Here is a 25,983-nt window from a genome sequence, read left to right as displayed (position 1 = left end):
GTGCCCACATGCACAGCACGGCTACGGTAGCTCCCCCGTGTGCAGCATCGCTTTGGGGACCGCTTCGCCTCGGCAGAGTCAGCGGAAGATCCGTGTGGATCAGGGAATTCCCTCTGGCGCACTCAGGGCAGGCAAAACCCTCAGGGTTCAAACTTTGGGGTTCAGTGCTCTAGCACAAGTATGAGTGTATCAAAGGACAAGGTTTTCTCTACAGTAATTGATGAACGTACACTCATTTGTTTTCAGTAATTTCAAACACTATATATACAATCTTTCATAGAAAGCATTTTTGTCAGAACTAGCTCTGTGTCCTTCAGTCTGGACTTTAGAGCTTCGGTGCAGGATTTACTATTTGGACACAAATAATGGATGAAAAACCGTTGTGTACTTGGAAATCCAATCTATTTAGAGTAACATGTTCTTTACTTCTAATTTTACCCTAAATTCACTTCAATATGAACTTGCAGATTGTCAAAGTGGGAGTGCAATGAAACCTTCCTTCCAGGAATCTGCATATGCATCTCCAATTCAAGTTAATGGAAGTTCTCTCGTGGATCAAGATGACAAATTTGATGTGCAACAGCATGTTGTGATTAAAATCTTTGATATAGTAGGAAAGCCATGACGTTTGTTATGCTTCTGAGTGGCCTCAAATAACCAGCCTAAAGCTGACTACTTTGAAGTCATTAAAATGGTGACACATTGCTAGGGGAGAGCTGCCCAGCACGGCTGAGGCCACATCTCGAGGGCTGTGTCACTTCTGGGCCCCTCATGACAGGAACTGAGGGGCTGGAGCGTGTCCAGAAAAGGGAACAGAGCTGGGCAAGACTCTCAAGCACCAGGGGTAGCTGAGGGAGCTGGGCACAGGCTGGACTCCATAGGCTGAGAGGCCTTTCCCAACCTGATTCACCCTGTGAACAGAAATCACTTCAACCGAGACGTGCTTCAGATCGCCACAAATAGAGATCTACACAGCGTGCCCGAAGGCTCCTTAAGGCTGTCATCCAAAGGCTGAGATTTAAAGGCACAACGTAATTCAGCCCCTCAAACCAGACATTCTCCCGCCCTCCGCCAACGTGGCACTGCAGGAATCCCGCCCGCGCCGCCGCCTTTATAGAAATGCGGAGCGAACCAAGCTGAGGGCACAGGACGGGGGTGCGACCCCCCCGCGAGGGGCCGTTGGACTCGGCTGCGAGAGACGTGGCATGGAACAGCGGCGGCTCCGCCGAGGATGCTGGGAGTTGTAGTCCGGGGCAGCCTGACCACCGCCTGCTTTCGTGTATCCCTGGGACGGCAAAGGCCGGGAAGAGACAGCACGGGACGGGGGGATCGGGCTCGGTGAGGGCGCTTTTGGCGGCGGAAGGAGGCGCCGCGTTGTGACCCGTGGTGCCCGGCGGCGGGGAGGAGCGGCCGGAGGGCTGGGCCGGGTGGTGCCGGGCCCGGGCGGCTGCGGGACGTGCACGGCTCGCTCCTCGCGTTCGGACCCGGCGCGGCCTCGCGGGGCTGCGGCGGCTCCTGCGCTCCGAGCGCTGCCAGCGCCGGGCTCCGAGGCTCGCTGTGAGGTGAGGGTCAGGGAGCAGCACTGCGCGGAATTCCCGCTGCGATTTATCCCGGTGCTTCGCTTGGTGCCGTCCTGCCCCTGCCTCCGGCCGGGTTTCCTCCTGCGGGGAGAGCCCGGGTTGTTCGGAGCCTCGGGCACCGAATTCCAGCCCTACCGCGACGAATTCGAGTGCTGGTCCTGGTAAAATGCCTGAGGTTTCGTCCTCACCCTCGGGAATCTGTTAATGCCGGATGGAAATGGTGCTTCAGGAGTTTGATTGCTTTATTGTAGTGTTTGGGGAGGCGTAATTTGGGTTTTGTGCGATTTATTTGGTTTTATTATCACATGAAAAAAAGCACATTACTTCTTTTGGGAGAAAACCTCTGAAAGCGCTGGAGCTGCTGCATCACATCCTGTGCTATCCATACCCTGGAAAAACGATGGGAGCAGATTGTTGGGATGGGCCGGGTCTGGCTGTTTCCTTGGTGGGGTTATTTCATGGCATTGCTGGATGGTGTTCCGCAGTTCAGGATCAGCAGTTCTCCCCCTGCGGCATCACCGGTGTGTGGGGTTTCGGGAGGGTTTTGTGACACTGAAATATTTGATAGCAATGAGGTGGGGGGGTGGCCTGCTGCAGATCCTGAGCGTTGGCATCAGTATGAAAATGTGTGGAATGAAATAATTGGAATTCTAATGGTTCTGATAAGGTCAGGCAACCTTTGGAAAAATGGAGCTTGCAGGGTTGATGGTGTCCATGGGCTCTGTCTGCCCTGGTGACAAGGGAAGGCCACCAGCCCTTGCTGTCATGCCTGGAGTTTCAGCTGTCCTGATCTGTGTTAGTTCTTCTGCACAGTGGTGAAAAGGCTTGTTTTGTTTTGTTTTGTTTTGTTTTGTTTTAAGGTAGAAAGGTTATGCAGGTGTTGTGCAATGGATCACAGAACGGTTTGGGTCGGAAGGGGCCTTAAAGATTATTTTGTTCTTCCTCGTGCCATGGACAGAGATACTTCACACTGTCCCAGGCTGCTCCAAGCCCCAGTGTCCAACCTGGCTTGGGACACTTCAGGGATCCAGGGGCAGCCACAGCTTCTTTGTGCCAGGGCCTCACAGTCAGGGACTTCTTCCTAATACCTGCCCTGAATCTATTCTGTTTTAGTTTGAATATTTTTCACTATCTGCTTATAGGTCAGTACATCAGATTTTGCATTAAGCTATACCACAAAAACTAGGCACATTGCAGTTACTTCATTTGTGGATTTTCCAGCTCATGTCTGAAGTGCCCACGTTACCTTGGAGGAAGCACAACTTAAATGGAGCCACAAAATAATGGGTGCACAGTACTGTTTACCTGTGCAATCAGCTTCATTACAAGTGGGAGGAAAGTTGACTTAGCTTCAGTTTCCTACTCTAAAGCCTTAATCATGGAAAGTTGCCTGCCAGCTCAGCTTCTAGTCAAAGGATGGCCTCACACACAGGTGCATTGTCGGAGGTAATGACATCACTAAAGAGCCCAAAGTCTTAGAAAATGGTATAGGAGAGTTCTGGGGGGTTGGTTTGTTGGGGTTTTTTGTGGTTTTTTCCCCCTCCTGTTGTTTTTTACCTCTCTTTAAGACTTTGGACTTTGGAACAAGTCGTTCAACACCAGGAGATAAAACTGAAGATCTCTCTGTGCACTTTATTTGGCCTCATTGAGACTTTGTGTGTCCTTTGGGACCTGCCTGCGTTTTCCAGACCAGAGGCTGAAGACAGTTTTATCCCTTAGTGCTCTCCCTTTCTAAAATGGAAACGAAAAAACAGCATGAGGGACTTTTCAGATCGAAGTTCTAAATCACCTCAGTGTCCAGTTCTGGTTTGGTTTAATTTTTTGAAGAGTGTTGACATTTGCTTGGTGTTAACAGCCCCTTATTCTGGACAGTTGTCAGCGTGTGCTTAGCCACGAGCAGTGTCTGCAGCATGTCAAAACTTAATTAAAAGTTATGCCTACTGTGATTAAAGTCAAAAAGTTTACTGGCATTTCAACTTAGTGTTCCAGCTTAGTGGTTATGTTTCATTTTAGGCTCTAAATACAGATCAGTTTCCCTTCTTGGTGTGCTTAAATATATTGTGGTTTCTTTTTGTGGGTTTCTGGGGTTTTGTTTTGTTTTTTGGGGGTTTTTGTTTGTTTGTTTGTTTGGGGTTTTTGTTTTTTTTTTTATCAGCAGGAGCACCTACTGAAATAGAAGAAGGGATCAATTAAAGATGACTGAAAATACACCTCATTATGAACTCTGAAGTATAGCTGATTATAGTTAATGTTTTTTTATCCGCATGAAATTTGCTAATCTCCATTTGTAGGTAATCTTATCATTAGCTGTGAATTTCTGCATTTTAGAGTAATAACCTGAGGAATGCTTTTGAAGTGTGGCTAAGTCCTTAAGATTATTGCAAAATACTAGCACAAATGTAATTACTTTCTATTAAAATGAAGTGAAAAGATGAATAATTTGCCAGGTAAGCCTTCTAGTCTCTAAATCAAATTATTTACTTCCTACTTTTAGTTTGTGCTTTTAAGCACAAGCCCTTTAAAAATTTCAGTCAAGAGTTTTAGACTGGTTTTCTGTTTAGTGTACACAGCCTAATTCCCTAGTTTGGGAATAATGTTAATGGCTGAGATATGGTGGTAGGTTGATGGATGAGGTTCAGCTGCTGAGAATCAATATAAATAGTTCTAGAGTCAGATTCTGTGGGTGTCCTGTGTTTCTTCGTGTTATATGAGGGTTTAGCATTATCTCTTTATTGTCTTCACGGAACTGAAAATCAGTTTTTGTTAACAAAGTAATTGATCAAACAACATTCATGCTTCTTCTTTCTAAAGGGTTTGTTTTAAGTGTGACTGATTACTGGAAATACGTTTGTTCTGAGTTTCTCTTTTCCATATCCCTTCTTTTTTATTTCCATGTAAAAACCAACCAGGGTTTTCTTCCAGCAAGACGTGGCACTATCAAATTTATCCATTTCTGGTCACAAATCACTAGATGGCAGTACTGAAACTGTTTTCACCTAATTCCACGTGCTTCACTTTCCCTGTCTCTGGGTTTCTCCTTTCAGTTTGGTAAACCAAAATGTTCCAGTTTGCAAGAAGGCACAGAAGTCACTTCCTCAAGAAGTTAGGCTGAGCTTCCAGGTGTTCACTTTTGCAAATTATGATTTTGTGGCTTGGATTATGAAGAGTCTTTACTGTAACTTTCAGTTTGTTTCTCAAATCACTGAAAAGCCAGCCCAGTTCTGCACCCAGCAGTCATGATCCTACTGGAAAACTTTTTCCCTGCATCTCCTCTCAGGAAAGCTGGGAACCCCCACTGGAGTCTTTGTTGAGGACTGAACACTGCTAATGGGTTTCTTGGGTCCTTTTTTCCATGGATTTCTGCTTCCACCCATTCCTCACACACAGCTGGTTTTGGGTAGGCAACTTATGCTCATAAATACCCTGTAGGATCGTTTGGATAATCTGGATTATTTCGACACTCTGAGCTATTAGCTTCAAGTTACCCATTGTACTTTGTGCTTTCCTTTTGCCTATTCCCATCCCTGATCTTTAAATTTTTTTTCTTTAAATTATTTACTTCTTTCATAATGCAGTACCCTGCAAAGCACAACTGGATCATGTTGAAAAATCAGTGTGCAGAAAGCTGTTGTTTGTGGAGGCTCCATGTTAGTCAAGACATCATTTAAGTCAGTTCTGTATGGGATTTTTGTTGTATTTCAGCAACTGACATGATTTTTTTCACATTTGGGATTACTCTTTCTGGTTTTAATATTTTTTATTACCAAGTTAACAGTAAAAAGTAGCTACAGAGTTATTTCCATTTCTACTAATTCCTGACTTTTCATATATCAGGTGGTTTTCTGGGGGGTTGCCCCTTCTTCCTCCCCCCAGTGCCACCACTGTAACATGTTTCTGAAACTTTGAAAAATCCTTGCACAGAATTTTGGAAAAGCTGCTCTGTGGAACTTTACCACTCATTCTGCGTGGCCACAGAATTTATTTTAAGTAGTAAGCACCTCTCAGCAGCTTTTAATTATGGCATTAAGGTGAAATCAAGCAGCAGATTGGAAGAACCTTGAAAAAATGTTTCTGGGTTTTGGTCAGTGATCACTTTAATTGCACAATGGAAAATTCTTCCATGCTTTGCAGTGTGTAAGTGGAAGAAGAATAACTTGAGAAATATCTCTGTGCAGAGGAATGTAAACTCCTGTAGATTGATTATAAGGCAAAAATCCTAAATTGCAAATTCCTGTCCTCAGCGAAGTCTAATGGAAGTGTCTGCATTACTTTTTTATGGGATGATGAGATGTTCTTTGCAAGGACAGTTTGTTCCCCACCAGGCAGTTAGTGACCCTTTCATCCCATCTGAACAGAAGCCTTTAAGTAAATTAGTGATAGTCAGAACCCAAAATCCACCTGTCATAAGAATTTTTGAAGAGTGCTGAACATAAGCCACATTTGCTTGCTTTCCATGGCTGGGCTGAAGCATTTAATCTTGAATCACTGTAATGCAAATCATACTAATTTGTCAGAGGGTCTGTGGCTTGTCCTGTGTGATTTTGATGCTTTCATTTGTTTTTGAAACTCTTAGTGCATTTGTTCAAGACTGACACTGATGTCCTGCTGTCTGGATTTTTCAGTTTGGTACTAATAGTAATTTTTCTTTCACATTAAACTGAGAGTTTAATATATATGTATATACTTTCGAAACAATGATGAGAGAATGAGGAATTTTTAGTTGTTTTTTTTAAGCAGGGAAAAGCCCCCATATTTTTGTAAGTGGGGCTGTTTTTTATATGTATGTTTGTATTTTTATTCAACATACTGACTAAGTCTTTTCCTTTGTGAATTCTGAAAGGGGATAAGCTGGCAGTCCTTAGTACCCACTGATGTAATGGATATGGTGGAAAATGTTTTGAGCCTATCTGTTTTATACATATATATATATATATATAAAATTATTTTCTACAAGAATTTTATTTAAATAAGAGTTCCTTAAGGATTGCTACCTCAGAGAGTGGTACAGGTAGTTTACCAGACTTGTGAGGTAGCAGGACTTTTTAAGCTGCTGCTGCACTGAAGCATGAAAATCTGGTGTTCATGAAAATCATCATTTTTCCACTTTTCTTTTTCTCAGACCTTTTACATTAATTCAACATTGTTAAATAAGGATAAAGGTTAATTTTTTGGAAGTAGTAAATTTTAAAAGTTTATTCAAATATGTTGAAGTAATTTTCTGGCCTTCAAAATAAAAACCAAAGCCTTCAATTACTTCCACTTCCAGTAGCAAGACCAGAGAAATGTTGTGTATGGATTTTACAGGAATTGGCTATACTGGAAAACTTGGTGTAAATTAATTACGGTATAATTTTGATCATGCTGAAAGTAACAGATCCTGGTTTGCATTACTACAACTCAACAATACAGCAGAATTGTACCCTATATTTATGTTTTTCTTGCAATGGGATGTGGGCTTTGTGATGTGTAATTCCTTCTCTATTATTACTTTTCTAAGTACCACCAGTATGTTTTGTAAGCAGTAACTGGGCAAGCACAGTAAGGTTTTTAGAAAGGGTCTTGGAGTTTGAGGTGTTACCACAGTACTGAAAATAAAAGGAAGGTACAGGAAAAGGGGGACACACTGGATAATTTTGTACTTGAGATAAGTCAGTGGTTTTCTTTTTTTTTTTTTTTTTTATCCCTAGAGTTGGCATTTGAATTATCTGCTCTGTTCAGGAATGTAAATTACTGTGTTGTGGCCTTTGCATTCTAATTTAAAAATCTTTTCCCTTGTTTCTCAAGATGCACTTTACATATATATATTTTTTTTTTTCTTCACAGTTTTCTGTGTCTGAAGGAAGATGATGGAAGAGAGTGGCGTAGAGACAACTCCACCTGGCACACCCCCTCCAAGCACAGCAGGGGAGGCTGCTGCTGCTGCTGCACCTGTCACATTAGGTACAGAAACCTTTTTTTATTCATGTCTTTTGAGGCACTACAAAACCAGTTGCAATCAGCATAATTGCAGTTGGAAGGATTTAAATTGTTTCTTAATCATGAAAGTGAGCTCCTTATCTGTGATACCTCTGATATCACACAGAATATTTTTAACACTTATTTTATTCTTGAAACTATTTTAGGAAGTGATGTGGATGCACTTGTATTTTTTAAGGATGCAGGGCCATGGAAATAATACCTTCCACTACAGTCCACAGTTAGATGAGCAGCATAGAAGGGAGTTAAAACAGATTTACAGCCCTCTAGGGGATAGTGGTAAACCTGAATAATCACTTGTGTTTTTGATGCTGGTAGAATCCCAGAGTTCTATCATTATTTTATTATTATACTGTGTTATTGGAAATGTAACCTGCTATGATTGACCAATTGCTTTAACCTGCAGCAGGCTTGCAGGGATGTTACCACACATGAAGTGTACTCACTGCCTCATTCATACACCAGCAAAGAAAGCAGAGCTAGGAGTGCATGAAGTGCTACAGGATGTCTTCAACAAACTTAATTTTATGAGAATGGTCTTTAAAAAGCACATTTTCTGGCAGTATTTTCTGTTTAGATAGGGAGTGACTGAAAGATTTTTATTTTTTTTTATGGGACAGAGGTCTGCTGTCTACCAGTAGCCAGGTCTGTTAAAAGAGTTGTTGAAATTAATGTGGACATGAACTTTTTTTAACAAAAAGTCTCAGATTTGCTGATGTTTTCTGTGGTGACAAGCGGCTGTCAGCAGTGTACTACCTAGCTGATATTTTCAAAAAAATACACACTCATAATTTGTCCCATCCAGGTAAAGATTGCATTTCATCAAGGAATGATACAGGAAGAATTTTTGTAAGGAAGTCATGTTTTTGAGAAACCATTTCCAAAACTGATATTTGGAAGTAACTTCCATCATTTTTCATTCCTGAACCAAAACCAATGCAAGTGTTGCATAAAAACTGTCAGATCTATGGGTATCCACCTGCAAAGAGAAATTCCTGGCCTGTGTAAACATCTTCCAAACAGTTTCCTTGGGATTTGAACACACTCACTAAAAACACAAAAATGCAGCATATTTCTCTTGCAAGGGCAGTTGATGGACAGCAGGGGAGATGAAAAATTGCCAGCTAAATTTCAAGGAAAACTTTTGCATTCTTTATGGGTGGGAGTGGCAAATGAATAGGATGGTACAGCAAGCACAGCCAGCCAGGCAATTCCTCCATGTATATCTCTGTGAGTTGTTTTATTCAGCCCTTAAACCCAAGCATCAGAATAGTCTGAATGTAGAACCAGACCTTTAAATTCCTTCATCATGAGGTGTTAAACCAAGTTGTATAAATTACTTAGGTTTCCTCAGTTGCACGCTCACCTTAAAAAGTTATTATTAATTGTTGTATTATACAGTATGTTAACCATTATTAATGAACTATATTATTATATTAATAGTTTGTTATCAAAACAATTTCCAGTGAAAACAGAAAATGTTCTGTACTCTAAAGAAATTCTTTTTTGTGTGTCTTTATCTCATAATTTTAAAATTTTTGTTGTGTAAGTTTTGCGATACACATAACATACTGGTACAGTGGTGCATATAAACAATATATAAATAAATCTTACATGGGGGAATGGATGCTTAATTTCTTTTTTACTGATGGGTGTGTGTGACCAAGTTTGGGGACCATGGCATTAGTGCTTGACTGTGGTGTTTAGGCTGAGGCCAGTGAGATGCTTAAGTTGGTTTAGCATGTTACTGCCATCCAAAATGGCAATTTCTGTTCTTCTGAACTAATTTCCCAGCTAAATTTGGTTATAGACAGGAAAATTGGCTTATCCAAGGATCAGCTGAAACAGGGAAAGCAGAGGGGTCAGGGAGATGAATGGCAAAGCAAGGGCTGCCTTAGGTTCAGTCCATTTTATGGTGCCACACCTCTGAAACAGCTCCCACCATCCCAGGTACTGGGAGTGTGTGTTTTATTCCTCAAGTGTGTTTTATTCCTTATTTTATAAGATGAGCACTTCCTGCAGCATCAGCTGATGTAGCAGTCACTCAGAGCTAGGTGGAAAATTTCTGAGGCAGGTTTTAGCTGCTGCAAACTCAAGAGTCAAATGCTGACTTGTATTCTTGAGCTAATGACAAGTAGCTTAAAAGGAAGAGATGTGTCTTATGAGATACTGTCACCAAGGACTAAGTGCCATTGGTGCTGTATGAAAACTCAAACAAAAAGTTTCAAATTCACTTTGAATAAAAAAAACTCCTGACTGCTTCAAAAATTACTTGTGAAATGTCTAAACAATTATATACCTGAATCTCTGAGATTAAGGCTTTTAAAATTATTTTTTCTCTCTTTTTTTTTTCCCCTCCCTTCTTCTTGTAGCTTTGTCCAGCCCCCTTGCCACACCAAGCATGCCATCTTCTCCTGCCTACTCACCACCCTTGCCAGCTGGAGTGTCCCCAGTTCCTCCCCCCATGATGACCTCAGCCTCTCTTCCACTCGTGCCTTCTGCAACCATTTCTACAATTGCACCACCCCAAAGCCCTGTCCCACCTCCTGCTGCCCCTGCAGCTTTCAGCACCCCCATGTCCCAGTTTTCTGCTCCTCCTCCTCCAATGAGCTCTGCTGCTGGCCCTGGTCTTCCTGCACCTCCCACTGGTCCCCCCATTTCAGGGTTTTCCATCTCTTCCACCTATGATATCACCAGAGGTCATGCTGGCCGAGCACCTCAGAGCCCACTGATGCCTTCATTTTCTGCACCTCCAGTCACAGGTAACTCTTTGTTTATTTGCTTTTCTGTTCGTGGGACTGGATGGGGGCTCTCCTGGGTGGCTTATTATTCTTCTGTATAATTGAGATATACTTTATTAATATTAATAAATAATACTAATGTATATGAGGTAATTAGTTCTACTCAGAAGAAGGGATAATATCCTTTAAAATACACTCATGGTCCAGGACTTTAAGTTCTGGTGGCATTCAGGTTCGCAGGAAAATCTTTGTTTCAGAATTTTTATTTTTGTTACCTTACACACCAAAGCCCAGCTGAACAGCTTTCCTTCAGCTCAGAGAACCACCTTCAACCATTATGTTACCCCAGAATGACAATCACAGGCTGTAAACTCATAATTTTCAGGGTTTTGTTCTGAAAATCTCTTAACAAACTGTCACATGACACCACCTTCTATTTTCTTCTTTCCAGCCAGAAAATTGCATTGGGGTAGCTAAAAATGCATACCTTCCATGTAGGCAGTTGCTGTGGTTGCTGAACTGATGTAATTTTCAGCTTGTGGATTGGAAACTTGGCTCTTCAGCTGCAGTTGGGCCTAGCTTTTTTTATTACTGGTGATATCTCTTATAAGTAGTCTGTGTTAGGAAAATGTCTAAAAAGAGCTATCAGTTCTCCAGCATAAAATAAAAATAACCCTCAATTAAGGCTAGTGTTGGAAAATCTGTTAAAGTAAGCTTGAGTAATGCGACAAAGGGGTCTGACTTTATATTTCTACTGGTTTCATTTCTTTTGTTTTCCTTTAAAATATGTAAAATACTTATTTCCAGCACTTGGTGTTAGAAAATTTACTTTTGGTATTGTATGAGAACATTCCTGTATATTTGTTCAGTCTTATTCCTCCCTTTTTTATTATGAAACTTTGAGTACAATAAAAAGAACAGCTTTTGAATTAGCATGATAAGAAAAAGAATAATTGTTTAATTTTGTACATAATGTGCAGGCAGTCTTAATTCTGTTAGCAGGTATGGTTGCATTCATTAGATCTGCTAGCTTTTAACAAACAGAATTGTTCCTGGGCCTTCAAGAAGTGAAGTGAATTAGCCTGGAATTGTTCTATTCTTCCTGCTGTTTTCTTGTAAAACAATTGCATGTTCTTTTAATAGAACAAATTAAACACTTGTGTTTTATCTTTCCCTTTTACAGGTGTTTTGGCAGATCCCATTACTCAACAGGCAACTTTCTCATCATCTTTGTCCCCTGGAACTGGTTCTGCAATCACTTTTCCTGAGGAGCATGAAGATCCCAGAGTATCTACAGCCCAGAGTGGAACACCTGCTGGAGGACTCTGGAGCTTTATAAAGGTGTGGGGTTTGCGTGCAGCCTTCAAGAGGAATTACCAATTGGTAGTGACTGTAGGAAGATATGTTGCACTCTTTAAGTGCATGCTGCTATAAATAATTTATTTTTTACAGTCTCACATGCAAAGTGGCTGTTTTTAATAGTTTTGTTTGCTGAAACTATGCTTCTAGTTTTTCTCTGCATAGAAGAGAATAGACTGTACAAGTAATGTAGGAGTTCTAGGTTAACTTTTATTCCTGTGTTAGGAACTTGTGGTAGAACCTGTAGTATATAAATATGTTCTTAAGCCAGGTTAAATTCTAGAACCCTTTAAGACCTGAAAGGAATTTTTTACATCACAAAGACTGTATGCAGAAGCAGTTTTACCTTTTCTGAACACTTTGTCTATCCCATTTATAACTTCCTAAATAACTGAGTTTGATTCCTGTGGGATGCAAGTAATGCTTGTTCTATAACAATCAAGTTATAGTTTGTCTTTTTTTCAGGGACAGACAAACAACATGTTTTTTAATCACAAAGAAGTATTTCTATCTAAGGTATATCTAGGGTGTTTTGTCAAGGTTAGTCTGCTAGAAGGCATGGAATGTATAGTGCAAAACAGATCCTCCTTGTGATGCCATCTCATCAGACAGAGGAAAACAGCAGCAACATCAGCAAGTAGAATTTCATTAGCCTGCAACCTTTCTGTAAGAGATGTTACATTTAAGTAGCACCATGAAAAAGATCTGAGGGCTGTGCATCAATGCTGAGCTGTCTTCAAGAGCAGCAACACATTCTCTCCCATCTCACACTGAATGTGAAGGAAGAATTAAGAAGATTATTATGCCAGTGTGCTTGAAGAATTTTGGTTTTCAATCCCTTTTAAGCCTGAAAACCTGGCAGAAAAAATGTGTGTGGCATGGCAGACTGAGCTCTCCATTACTGCAGTGATACAGTCTTAAAAGAGGAAGATTATTTCTCCATCAGTACAGTGAGAGCAGAGCAGTCATGCTGCCATTTTCAGGGAGAAATGCCTTCTCATGATCATAAAAACTCATTTTCCTTCTTCCTTTAAGGAACAATGTTTTCCTTTCAGTCCTTATGTTCCTCCTATTTGCAGTAGGTGGCAGTGTTCTAGAAGGAATATTTTACTTGTAATACGATTCTGTAGCCCTTCTTGGAGTACCAGAGCTTTCAATTGCAAATTAATTGAAAAACCAATCTCATCCACATTTCAGTGCTGCCACTAGGATCCAGAAGGTGTCCTGTTTCTGTTTATGGAGCAGGTCTGTATTACTGACTCCAGGAATAAAGATTTTGGTTGAAGTGTCAAGCATTCCACATGCTTTGTGTATTCAGTAACCACTTTTTGAGAATTTCTCAAGTGAAAGAATGAGTAATCATTAATTATACTGAAACTACCAAGTTTGGGATGTATGTAAGCCCAAATCAGAGCGTGTGCTTGTTAAAGATGAGCCAGGATCTGGGACATGCTATGGTAATTTTTACAGAAATGCATCCTGAATTTCCTGTTGAAGAGCTCACACAGTATTTGCCATAGTTATCTTTATCTCTTTTGTTGAAGTAATTTGATATACCCATTTTCCTCTGGTGTCATTAAGAAATCATACACCTTCCTTTCAGATTTCCTTCAAACTCAATAAGATTGGAAACTACAACAATCCAAAATTGACAAATTAGTGGTCTGGAATCTAATTGAACCTGTTTCAGTTTCCTCAGTCATTCAGAGATGCCTGAGCAGTCCCGTTGCAGTTCCAAGACTGACTTCCACATAATTGTTGCAGTTACTTCATGGTTTGGATTGGTATAAAAATACAGATTATTTCACCGTGTTTGTGCTAGACAGATGAACACATAAAGGCATCTTCCACAGGTAGAAGCAGTCTCAGTGTTCAGGAACCATCTGTATAATGACTTTATGTTAGTTAGGCAGCCAGGATGCTAACTGGAGAAGCACTGCCTGGCTTTGCAAGATGATGGGGCTGTTTCTGCGTTAATGAGGAAGGTAATATTTAAACTTGAGGTTGTACCAGTAAAGCCATGCACTGATAGTGATATCCTGCAGTGTTTGTGCTGAGTAATGCACAGCAGGTGTTACACAGCAGCTTAATTTTTATGTTACTTTTTAAACATTTTTAATTTCTTGAGGAGGAAAAAGTAAAACAACCCAGAAGATAATATGGAAATGTGTTTGTTTACATTTAGGGTGTAGCTGAGAATCCCACAGTGAAGTCTGTTCTTGATAAAACCAGGCATTCAGTGGAGACCATGATCACGACGCTGGATCCTGGCATGGTTCCATATATCAGTAAGTGCTTGTGATAAACCCTCAGGAGCTGCTTGTAAATCTGGAGGAGCTGTTGCAATAGCACACTACTACACTTGAAGTGTAAAAGCATTTCAGTTACAGCTTGAAAATTAATAAGAAAGAAAAGCTTTATGTTGTTCACCATTTTTATTTTACTGGAGGACACTGCATGTCACATGTTAGACAGCTGACCTGAGAGTAAAACAAGGAAGCAAAAGGCACCATTTGTCCAGGGTGGTGGTTTGGTTTTGATTTTTTTGGCTTTTTTTTTTTTTCCCTAGCAGCCTGATAATCAGCCCTCCCTCCTAGGGAGTGCCAGTACTGACCTTATTCTGCCTGTGAAAAAAGCTGGTCAGGAAACAGCTAAGACTGAGAACCCATTAAAATGATATTTTTTATTATTTTGTTTTCCTGACTTGGTGGTTTTTTTCAGCTGAACCTGAAATAGGTGACCCAGCTAACTACTGCTGCACTTTTGTACTAGTGCAGAGGACAGGGGAAGATGACCTAATTATTGAGCAGCACTCAATTGTCTTACATTTAAGGGAACATTTCCCAGCAGTTGTCTAGTGAGGAGATACTGGGAATAAAACCAGTGAGGCCAGCCAGCAATGCATTCTAAAGGTATTTGAGAAGAGTAACAGGATGCAGTGCAAAGCCACAGCAAATGTTGATTTATGCACAGTTTGGCAAAGTGTACTTAAGGTTCCTATTGCAGTCATGTCTGAATAGTAATTCCCTCTTTAGAAACAGGATCTGTTGTATCCTGGATAGTTTGACCCAGTGTTTATTGACAGAACAACTTTATCTGGAGGAGGAAGTAATTCTAATAAAATGCTTTGTTTGCGGGATTTAGGTTAAGTAAACTAAGTCAATGGTTACCTCAAAGCTCTCTTAAGTCCTGTTGGAAGGGGAAGCATCTGTATACATCTTGGCCATTTATGTAGTGCAGTGGTTTTGTAGTTGCAGGTTGTGAAAATGGGGCAGAGGTTTGTAAACTTAGCCTGTACTTCCTTATAGAAATGTGTTCTACAAAAACCGTGTCCTCAACAACAACCCCAGTTCTCTCTGCTTTCCCTCCACTCCTGCAATGCCAAAGGAATTTCATGTTCCTCATGCCAAAACCTGAAATTACCAAAGCTTCTGGGTGAGGTGGTTGAAATCTTTTTTTTCCCCCCACTTATCTGAGCACACAGTATTTGTGTAATCTCTTTCTTGAAAAGAGCTGAACTGTTTTCATTGGCACATTGTGAAAATGTCATGTGAGCTGCACTCCTAAAAGAGACAATTTCTATCTAGACAGGAAACATAATCATAAACAGCAGCACTTTTACAACAAAAGACAACAGGGCATCTTAAATTAAATATGGAACTGCTACTCCAGTTTGTAATACGCAAGGTACAACGAAATTTCACATTCAGGTGTTAGAGCTTGACTTGATGTTCTGCCCCTGAATTTACCAGGGTGTATCTAGCTTTTATATTTTAGGTTTCCATTTGACTAGATTTTGTCACAAATGGTTTCTTTTAACCCATGTAATATCTTGGTTTCAGTTCTGTAGTATCTCTGATGAAAAAAGATATGCATTTGATATTTAATGATCTGTAATAAAAAAGAATATACTCTGTATTCTGCAACCAAATGGGAGGCACAGTTGCCATTCTTAAAATTGTTAGGCAGTAATTTACTAGATATGTTATGGATTAGTTTTTAGCTTCATTAAAAGCTCTTCAACAGTATTTCTGTTCCTGAGCATTCAGGCAAGGCTTTAGTAAAAGCCTGCAGTCAATTTTAAGCACTTGTTTCAATCTGTTTAATTGATTTATGTCAAGAAGGAATCAATGAAAAAAGATACTCTCAATTATTTTTAGTCCAGTAGTTGCACAGCATTTAAAACAATTGCTCCAAGTTTAGTGATCTGTACACCTGATTCCATTCAGCAAAGCAATTGATAAATAAAACGATTAAAAATTACCCTAAACACCCAAAATAGTAAGTTTTACTACTGTTCTAACCTGTCTGGTGATTATTCATAAAAATGAGGTCTGCTGAGTGATACGAACCAAAAAGTCTTTCATTAAAATTTAAACTTTGGGTTTACCCTCACCAGTGGGGGAACTTTTCTTGAATCAGGATAAATACTGCAAACTCTGTAAGCTTGTGTGGTTGATGCAGTTTACTTAGGCAGCTTTCTCTGTTGTCATATTCCACTTTTGAAGAAAGATTCAGCTGCTCTTGATAAAGCTTCTCTCAGCAGGGATGGTTTTTATGATGTGTTTCTGCACAATAAAAGTGATCCAGCTGTGACAGACAGAGGTGTGATTCAGTCTTCTCTAGTAATTTTACATTTCTTTTAATTAATGAATTGTTTTGTTTCATTTTGAAAAAGTTTAGTGAGAGCTCCTGCTTCTTCATTGAGATATAACCCTATGGAAAATGTTTATAACAGTGTACAAATTTTTTTGGTTCCATGGATATTTAATACCTAAAAAGAGCAGCAAAATTACACTGGAGTTCACTTTCCAAGGATGACTAAAAAGTCATTAGAGCCTTTCTTCTAAATCTTGTGTAAGACAGGCAGCTGTTCACTGGGTTTTATGACCTGCATTAGTGTTCTTGATACCATTCATAAGAATTTACAATATTCCTTGCTGCTTCACAGGGCACAAAACATCCTTGGAAATGGATGTCTTGAGTTATTTTCCTAAATCTCTGTGATTTACATTTTAAATTTAAATTTCTGTGTTGAATGAGTGGTATGATTTTTTTCAGGTGCTGAACCTGAAAAGACAGGTGCTGCCTGTCTTTTATTCTTGTATACCTTAGTTTTTCATCTAAATTTCGATTCCTAACTTAAATGACTTCTGCTTCATGGAAGAACTATTGCCCAGTGCATGAGAAAGAAAAAAAAAACCAGCTGGAGAAGGCAGAACTGTGTTTGAACTACCCAGCAGTGGGAAGGAGGAGTATTCCATGTGTGCACGTATGTTTTTTACAGATCACTTCACAAAATTATTTTGCAGGAACTGGGGGAGAGCTGGACATAGTGGTTACTTCTAACAAAGAGGTGAAAGTTGCAGCAATTCGTGATGCCTTTCAGGAAGTGTTTGGGATGGCTGTTGTGACTGGAGAGGCTGCACAGTCCAACATTGCACCACAGCCTGTGGGCTATGCTGCAGGCTTAAAAGTAAGTTGATACCTAAAGCAAAGAGAAGTTCAACCAGAAAGATGTAGTTTTCTGTAAGGTGAAGTTTCTGGGATAGGTAAATGTTTTATTTGGGGGTTTTTTTTGGTGTTTTGTTTTTTTTTTTCTTTTGTTGTTTTTATGTTTGTTGGGGGATTTTTGGTTGCTTTTTTTTGTTGTTGGTTGCTTGGTTGGTTGGTTTTGTTATTTTGGAAGTTAAGGGGTTTGGGTTTTTTTTGTCTTTTTTAACTCAGTTTGGATCATTAGATCAGTTTAAAGCCCTCTATTTGAAATATTTTTCAGGTTTTCTGCAAACACATTCTCAGTGAGTGAAGAGTATTCAGTGTATGATGCCATTTATGTCAATTTCCTTGTTACTGTCATTTATTGCCATCACATCTTGTGCTCTTACTGTGGTTTCAAAGTATATTAGGTATATTTTGGAATAGTCTGTCACCAGCACATCATGTTGGAAATGAGAAGAGATTCTCCAAGATTGATTTTTCTCCCCACTGATTCTGTAGATCAAAGACAGTTTGATCAGCACTTGATCTTCCTGAACAGATCTGTGTTCTCTTTGAAAAATAACAGTTCACTGTGCAGCCTTGCAAACTGCTGTGACACCCAAGAGGAAGGGTTAGCAAAGGTTGTTTCACCAGTTCTGGCCAATAACTGAAAATCCTGACAACAGCTGTTTCATATTCTGTTTACTACAAGCAAGATTCATGAAAAAGGAAACCTTTCCCCCAGCTGTTGTGGCTGTATTTGCAGAGGAGGAAAGCCTGTCCTCACAGCAGTGTATTATCTGATGCAATTTTATATTGAGATAAAGCACAATAATGTGCATGATCCTTTGCTTGTTTAACTCCTGCAGTGTATTGTGTATTTCTGTTACAACTTCAGAGTGATAACACTTTTCAGGGGAATAATTCCTGTGTGTTAGCTGGATATGTACCTCGACAATTGGATTATTTTCCTTGCTCTCACAAAGTTGGTCCAAAGCTCTTAAAGACTCTAAACACAAAAAGTCTCAAGCTGTAAAAATGTCAAAGTAACACGAATATACACTGATGCTCAGGTTAGGAATTCTTGTCACAGGTTAGGAATTCTTTGAATGCTACCCTGGGTTTCTTTCTTGGCATGTAAAAAACCTAAAAATATTTAATTAGCTTTATCATAGGTGGTGTTATTGTTTGGGATTCCTGGCCATTCATTGTTTGAGATTCCTGGCCATTAATTATTTGGGTTGTTGGGTATTTTTCCCTTTTGAGCCATTTTGAAAAGTGTGTTCTAGGGTTCTTTTGGGACTGATGTGCAAGCACTGCACTAAGCTGAGGTTCAGAGTTTTGTCTGACAGCTTGTGTTGCCCCTCAGGGAGCCCAGGAGAGGATAGACAGCCTGCGCCGGACAGGAGTCATCCACGAGAAGCAGCCTGCTGTGTCCGTGGAAAACTTCATTGAGGAGCTGCTTCCTGACAAGTGAGAACCTTGAATTTATTCCAGGGGATGTTGGGAATATTCCTTGTTGACTCAGAGCCTGTAAGGAGAGCCTGGAGAGGAGAGGATTTACCTGAAATATTTTGGCAGGCTTGGTTTTGGTGATGGTGTTCAGCTTTTTGTCCAGGCATCTTGAGACCTGAGTACCAAAGCATTCTTATCAGGTTTTTGTAGATTCACAATGTAAAAACACAGTGAAGTGATGTGAACTGAAAAAATTGAGGAGCTGTAAAATTTAGAATTTGGCTAATAGTTTGTGTGCCTCCTCCCTTCTCTCTCTGAAATTGTATCAGAAAAGATATTGGGAGATACTCTGGTAGTTAGCATAATATGATGTTATCAAATAATGTATTTTCTTTTTTCCTTTTACTGAGAATGTATTTACTGCATCTAACTTGCACTGCAGAATGTTTCAGAATGTATTGCAACTTGATTTTGTAGCATGCTGTTTGACAGGCAGTTCTTGAAGCAGCTTTATAATTAAATTCCAGGCTTTTAGGGACAATGCTGTGTTTTTCTAAATGCAAACTTAAATAGTTTTTTTCTACTGTTTACCATGCCTGTGCCTGTCCAAAGGAGAGGAGTTTCAAGTAATCAGCCAGCACAACCAATAATGTATGTCATAGTTACTCCTCTCTGAAAAGACAATGAAACATCTAAATCAGACTAGATGAAATAAAGAGTAAGCAAAAGTTAAAACTCTCCCTACTTCTGTTTACTTCAGAAAATTCCTCATTCGTATTGCACTGAAAATACTAAATGTAAAAATAGAGCAAAAGGAGAGTCAAAAAATAAATAAAAGTCCATCACATGCATAAATAATGCAAACATTAGAAGACAAGAAAATACCAGTAACTTCATTATTAATTGGAAGCAAGTTGTATTTAACCATGAGGCATTCTCAGCAGTCTTTAGTTGCCAGTCAAAGCATTCCAGAGTTCTATTCCCTGCTACAAAGATGATGGAAGTGCTTCTTCCTGTCTGGCTCCACTAAACTCTTAACCATGAAGCTTATGTGGCCCAGACAGGCAGAAATGTTTATCTGAATAAATAATTTAGATGATTGCTACAGCATTCCCAAAAGAATCTTCTGAATGTAGAACATGGATGATAAATAGACAGTTTTCTTAGAAATTGTTAGGGAAGGTTATTTTAATGAGAAATGTCCTTTGAAAGTTTGGGTAAAAATTGTAGCAGAATAACTGTGGCCAAGGGACTTGACTGCCCACACACCCACCCCTCCAGCTTTCTTTTTTTTTTTTTTGATTTGTAAGCTTCATATAATTTGTATTTCTGTGTATTTTATGTATTTTACATGCATACACATGCATTGTTATGAGAGATAGTAGATAGAAGAAAAGTGACACATGCAAATTTCATTTGCAAAATACCACAAGGCTTTGATGAGTTTCAATATTACATTATTACTACAGCTGTAATAGAGTTTGTAAAATGTTCATCATTCAACTTTTAGCGTGTTGGTCAACAGAGAGATACTCAGTACTCAGAAATAAAACAATTTGCACATCACTGCAGGTGGTTTGACATTGGATGTCTGATTATTGAGGATCCAATTCATGGAATTCACCTGGAAGCATTCACCCAAGCAACACCAGTGCCTTTACAATATGTTCAGCAGGTGAGTTTCCACTTTTCTTGCCAATTAACAGCTGAGACAAAAGACTGAAGTTTTAATTTTAGTTATGATGTCAGTTCTTAAAGGAAGTTATTACTCCTAAATGTTTTCATTTATGAAATGAGGATACAAATATTTTTGCATCATGTTTATGAATTAATCTTTAGACATTTATAGTAAAGCTTTTGTTAGTCAAGAGTCACATTCTGCAATATCTGCAACTTTGGAGCACAAGTTTTACTCTCCTATTTAAGGAGAAGAAATTCTAACCAAGCAGGCAGCATGCTGCACTCTCTGAAAACTCATTCCTAAAAACAAAAGATTCCCATTTTCCAGATTAATGCTTGGACTTAAGTCCCGTCTGAACACACAAAATCCCGCTTAAGAGACAATGCTGATTTCAAATGTGCTATTCTGACAAGGATGTAAAATTCTGAAATTCAAAGATTTAAATCTTGGAAATACCATGGTTCATTTGGTTGGAAATAATGGGATGAACTGCACTAGTGTGCATTTCTGAAATACCACCAAAAGAAGTTTTTCATGAGGTGGTTTATTTTTGTTTGAGCACAGACTGGTCACTGCGTGTTGCCTGACAGCAGATATGAGTCATACTTTAGTTAACTCTGGCCTGAAAATTAAAATGAATGTTTCCCAGACTAAACAGTGTGAGGTTTGATCCTCGTTATTTTGGAGGAGCAAATAGTAACTTTGGGGCTTTTTTCGGAAGCACCAATTTCAATAAAGTGAACAACTGTGGGATTGATTCTTATGTTCCTGAGTTCTTACAGCTTTGAAAAGTTGTTGAGTGGCAAAAGGAGTAATACAGCCTCTCTCTCTCTGGTTTTACAAAATGCATTCCAAAATCAGAGGAGAAAGACAGGAAAAAATGCTTCAAGACCTCTTGCCAACCCAAACTATTCTGCTTATTCTAATAAACAAGACAGTAGTTTTAGGAAGGCTGGAACACACTGATACTTGATCTGCTGTCCGTGCACTGGAGAGAGAATAACCCAGATTAAAATCTGTATGAAGAAGGATGCCCAGGATGAGCATCAGACCAGAGAAATGCTATGATACTTCCCCCAGTGTTCCCCTTCTGGCTTCAGTTGCAGGGGAAGAACTACAGAAGTCATTTATCTGGACTTCAGTGTCCTGATGGACATCAGTGACCAGTGGTGTCCCTCAGGGGGACCGTGTTTGTGATTTAATATCTTCATTAATGACGCAGACAGAGGGATCAAGGCACCCTCAGCAGGTTTGCAGGTGACACCAAGCTGAGGGTGCAGTGACACCCCGAGGGGTGGGGTCATCCAGGGGGACATGGACAGGATTGAGGAATGGACCCATGGGAATCTCATGAGGTTTAACAAGGCAAGTGCTGGTGCTGCCCCTGGATGAGGATCAATCAGCCACAGGATCAATGCAGGCTGGGGATGAATGGGTATTGTAAAAATACGTACAGTAATTTCACGAATACAAGCCGCACCAATTTGACCAAAATTTTGGTGGAAACCCGGAAGTGCGGCTAATATTCCGGGGCGGCTAATCTATTAACAAAATTCTAAAAGCTGCCAACACGGAAGTGAGAGCCCGCGGCAGCCCCAAGCCAAGCTGGAGCCCGGCCGGCCCCGGCAGAGGTGGGAAAGCCTGGCAGAGGCGGGGCCAGCAGTGTTGGGGGCGGGCGGCAGAGCCTGAGCCAGCAGGGCGGGGGAGCCCGGGAGAACTGGGGCTAGCAGCGCAGGGGAGCATGGCAGAAGCAGGAAGGCCGGCGGGTGGGGCTGCCTGGCAGCGGGGGAAGCCCAGCATAATCGGGGCCAGCAGCGTGGGGGAGCCCGGCGGTGCGGGGGCCTGCAGTGCCGGCCAGGGCGAGGAAACGCGGCGGCGGTGCAGACGGGAGGGGGCGGCCGGCGAGCCTGGTGGCGGCGGCGGCAGCCCTGCCGGCGGGGCGAGCGAAAGCGGCGCTCGCGAAAGCGCCGCCGCGAACCGCGAACCGCGAACCGCGAACCGCGAGCCGCGAGCCGCGAACCGCGAGCCGTGAACCGCGAGCCGCGAGCGCGCCGCCGCGAGCGCGCCGCCGCGAGCCGCGAACCGCGAACCGCGAACCGCGAGCCGCGAAAGCGCCGCCGCGAGCCGCGAAAGCGCCGCGGGGCGGGCGCGGCGCTCGCGAGGCGCGGCGCGGGGCGAGCGAAAGCGGCAGGGGGGCGGACGGCGAGCCCGGCGGCGGCAACCCTGCCAGCCGGGCGAGCGAACGCGGCAGCGGGGCGGTGCTGATGGGAGAGGGGGGCCAGCGAGCCCGGCGGCGGCGGCAGCACCACCCGGCCAGCCCCGCCGAGCCGTGGCGCTGAGCTGGGCCACCCGGCCCCGTCGGCAACCATGAGCGGGCCGAGCCTGCCTGGCCCCGCCCCGAGCCAGTAAAGCCCGCTATGCCGCGATCCTGTTACTAATTGGCCAATTTGTGAAAGCTGCGCACGGATTCTCGCGACGAACGAAAGTGCGGCTAATATTCGGGGTGCGGCTTATCTATTGACAAAGACAGCAACATTGTCGAGGCACCGGGGGTGCGGCTTATAATCCGTGCGGCTTGTATTCGTGAAACTACTGTATTTTTATTGATTCCATTTGTTGGCTGCTTTAGAAAACAAAACTGCTTCCTGGTATGCCAGTATGTCTTCACTCTCTCTTAATTTATGCTCTTCAGATGTTGCTTGGATCCTGAGACATAGAAATCAAAAAAATTGGCTAGGCAAATTTTAGGGCAGGCTGAAATTTGTTTCTCACACCCTTTAGTTTGCCACATAGGTCTGTTGATACAAGAATGATTCCCTGCAAAAATTGGTTAAAGCTGAAGACAGAAGCAAATCTACTAATTGCAAACCGTTTCAGTAATCACCTGTCAAACTTTTACCCGCAGGCCAAGAGTCTCACCCCTCAGGACTACAGCCTGAGGTGGTCAGGCCTGCTGGTGACAGTGGGCGAGGTGCTGGAGAAGAGCATGCTGAACGTGAGCAGGACGGACTGGCACGCGGTGTTCACGGGCATGTCCCGCCGGCAGATGATCTACAGCGCGGCCAAGGCCCTGGCAGGGATGTACAAACAGCAGCTGCCGCCCAGGACCGTGTGACAGCCGTGGCCCCCTCCCTCCAGGAGTGCTGGCTTTCATTCCAGGATCCAAGTGAAAGCCCTGTGTTCCCATTCTCAGCAGCACAGATTTGTAATTTCAACTCTAAACCGCTTCTACTTCTTGAGAAGTGGAGGTGATTTCCAGGAGTGGAAGTGAGCAATTGCAGTTATTAGTTAATGTGTGATTTCCAGTAGGATTCATAAAACAAACATGTTTATGACTGGTGCAGGCAGTTTTTTAACAGGAATGTGCTGTGGTGTGACACCTTACCAGGCATTTGCTGAGTTAGTATTCTTTCTAAAGGGGATATTTGTGTAGCTATTTCTATTATATTAGTAATATAAACATATTGACAGCATAACATGTATGTTCTTTATGCATTTCAATCAGAGAGACTACCTTCTGTATTACATGTGTTTTTTGGGGCATGTGTTTAGGGGATACTTAACACCTCCTTGGGTTGGTGTCTGTATGAGTTCTCAGGAGTGATGCCAAGTAGTCTCTACAGCACATAACAGTGAGCTGCTTAAGAAGAGCACAAATCCATGCCCTATTAGTTGAAGTCCTTGCTAAATAATTCTGAATTCTTATTTTCTATGCTGCATCTTTCTGCTTTTTATGGAACAGTAATTGAACAGTAATTGAATTCGTGGCCAGCTGAAGAACCACAGAAAAAAAAATCTCAAGTTGCTTCAGTGGGGTTTAGATCAGGTACTGCACTTCCCACATGAAATCATCTCAGCAGTTTCAATAACATGATTTTACTCCAGTGCTTCCAGACTTCATCTATTATATGTAATGATGTAACTTTTCTCTATGTAGTTGCAGTTGTTAGTATCTTGATTATGGAAAATGGTGATGTGTGTATCACTTGCTTTGTATCCTGGGTTTTCTAAATACTTGTAAGTCCAAAAGCTGTCATGATGTCATGAGCTCACTGTTTCTCCTACAAGTTTTCAGTGGTGTCTGATTTTTTTATTTATCCCCCATCTATGCTCACACAATCTTAAATCTCTACTTAGAAATACGGAAGTAATTGTGAAGAAAATATTTTGGTAATAATACTTTTCTAAGAAACAAAGAATAAACCAATACTTTTTGTTTGCCTTAAAGAAGCCGTTTTTCAGCTTATATCTTAGACGCTTTCAAAAAACATTTTGTATACAATATACTGTTAAGCCAGCTCATATTTGTACCCAGTGAAAGCCTGTCTATTTCCAAGTAATATATTTGGCCTTAATTGGCTTACTCTGTAAAGCAGTTGAATAAATGTTTTCCCTAGAGAACTGCATTTATTTTAAAGGCTTGTTTTTTATTACAGATGGTGGACATCTTTATTGAAGCTGTATTTGCATGGTTAGTTTACAGATTTGTCACATCCTAAACAAGCAAACAGAATCCAGCTTCCAGATTTGAGGTCCCTCATTGAGACTGCTTCTTTCTATGTTAAACCAAAAGGGTGACACAGGGAGTTCTCTTTGTCATTATGCAGTAAAGGTATCTCTGCATTTACTGTAATTTCAGTTTGCAGTGTATAATAAGTTGAGTGCTGCTGTTTCATCCCCTGCTTGCAGCATCCTTGATGTAAAGGAAGAGGGTGTGAAGACATCAGTAGGTTTAGGTGCCCTGGCAAGACTTAAAATTAAATTGAAGAGGAACAACCCTTTTCTTTCTCCCTTTCCTGTCCTGACCTTCACTTGTTAAGAGGTGAGAGGGTAGAGGAAGATGATGTGGTGTCAAGTAAAAGGTTTTTCTCTGCTCAGTGAAGATCTCGTGATTTATTTTTGACAGCTCCCAGAAAAATTAAAATGGAGTAACTTTGCAACTACCAATTAGTTATTTCCCTCTGGGGAGCATTATTTGCTTGTATTGAAAAATAACATTCTCACATGAACACCACAACCTCAGCTTCTTCCCTGAAAGGCCAAGGGAAGGGAAAATGTCTGTGATATGGGAGGCTAAAAAGTCAGAAATTGCTTCCTTGAAAGGAGGTCTTGCTCAGGGTGTGAATTACATGAATGGATTCTGAACTTTGTTATGATGACAGTTCAGCTTTTCACACCCCCAGGGTTGTTCTGGGGCAATAATAAGAGAGGAGGCTCAGCAAGGGTGCTAAATTTATGTGCAGATCAGTTTAGAAAAGCAGAGATACTTTGGACATGTAACTTCTGTTACAACTCAGCTGCCACATCATGCAGGGGGTGATTTGTAGGTGCAGCTGCAGATATTTTTTAAAATGCTGGAAAAAGCTCTGCACTTGTTGCTGCTTTTGTTAAGAAGTTACTGCTCTGTTCCTGGCCTCAGGTTTTCATCACAGCACTGCTCAGAACAGCATGGCTCCGTTAGAAAAACCATGGATATAAAATTGAAATTAGTCTGATAGCTTTCACCCAGCTGCCCCTCTCAAGATTGGACGGGGTGTGTGGGGTCTGATGGAACAGCAATTACAGCTTGGTGGAACATCTTGGTCCAAAATCAGGAACAAAACAGCCTCAATAACTGCTCATACACTTTCCAGAGTGTTCTCCTTTAACAAAAGGCTTTTAGAAATAATACCAGTCCCCTTTTTCAGACCTCTGCTCAATTTGAGCAAGACAG

The 25,983-nt window shown here is 41.3% G+C and overlaps 1 protein-coding gene across 2 annotated transcripts; it reads left to right on the top strand.

Annotated features, from left to right (window-relative positions):
- Positions 1-1,249: 1,249 nt before the first annotated feature.
- On the top strand, positions 1,250-24,676 carry PRRC1 (proline rich coiled-coil 1). Of its 2 annotated transcripts, none has more exons than XM_033086497.1 (9): positions 1,250-1,338; positions 7,404-7,520; positions 9,929-10,318; positions 11,481-11,638; positions 13,842-13,944; positions 16,969-17,132; positions 18,504-18,607; positions 20,162-20,264; positions 23,176-24,676. In XM_033086497.1, the coding sequence occupies exons 2-9, from the start codon at positions 7,424-7,426 to the stop codon at positions 23,383-23,385; spliced, it is 1,329 nt and encodes a 442-aa protein (XP_032942388.1). In that variant the 5' UTR covers positions 1,250-1,338; positions 7,404-7,423; the 3' UTR covers positions 23,386-24,676. The 2 variants fall into 2 exon arrangements, with proteins under 2 accessions (XP_032942388.1, XP_032942389.1); XM_033086498.1 differs by lacking the exon at positions 1,250-1,338 and adding an exon at positions 1,485-1,562.
- Positions 24,677-25,983: the final 1,307 nt, after the last annotated feature.

The sequence above is a fragment of the Catharus ustulatus genome (genome assembly GCF_009819885.2).
Source record: "Catharus ustulatus isolate bCatUst1 chromosome Z unlocalized genomic scaffold, bCatUst1.pri.v2 scaffold_26_arrow_ctg1, whole genome shotgun sequence".
Classification (NCBI taxonomy): domain Eukaryota; kingdom Metazoa; phylum Chordata; class Aves; order Passeriformes; family Turdidae; genus Catharus; species Catharus ustulatus.
Note: the sequence above shows the minus strand (reverse complement) of the source record. Positions and strands in the feature narration are given on the sequence as shown.

Excerpts from the sequence above, each read along its gene's own strand:
- PRRC1 (XM_033086497.1), top strand. The coding sequence starts at position 7,424 with ATGATGGAAGAGAGTGGCGTAGAGACAACTCCACCTGGCACACCCCCT. Across the intron at positions 7,521-9,928 it reads TGCTGCACCTGTCACATTAG|CTTTGTCCAGCCCCCTTGCC; the intron begins GTACAGAAACCT and ends TTCTTCTTGTAG. Across the intron at positions 10,319-11,480 it reads TTCTGCACCTCCAGTCACAG|GTGTTTTGGCAGATCCCATT; the intron begins GTAACTCTTTGT and ends TCCCTTTTACAG.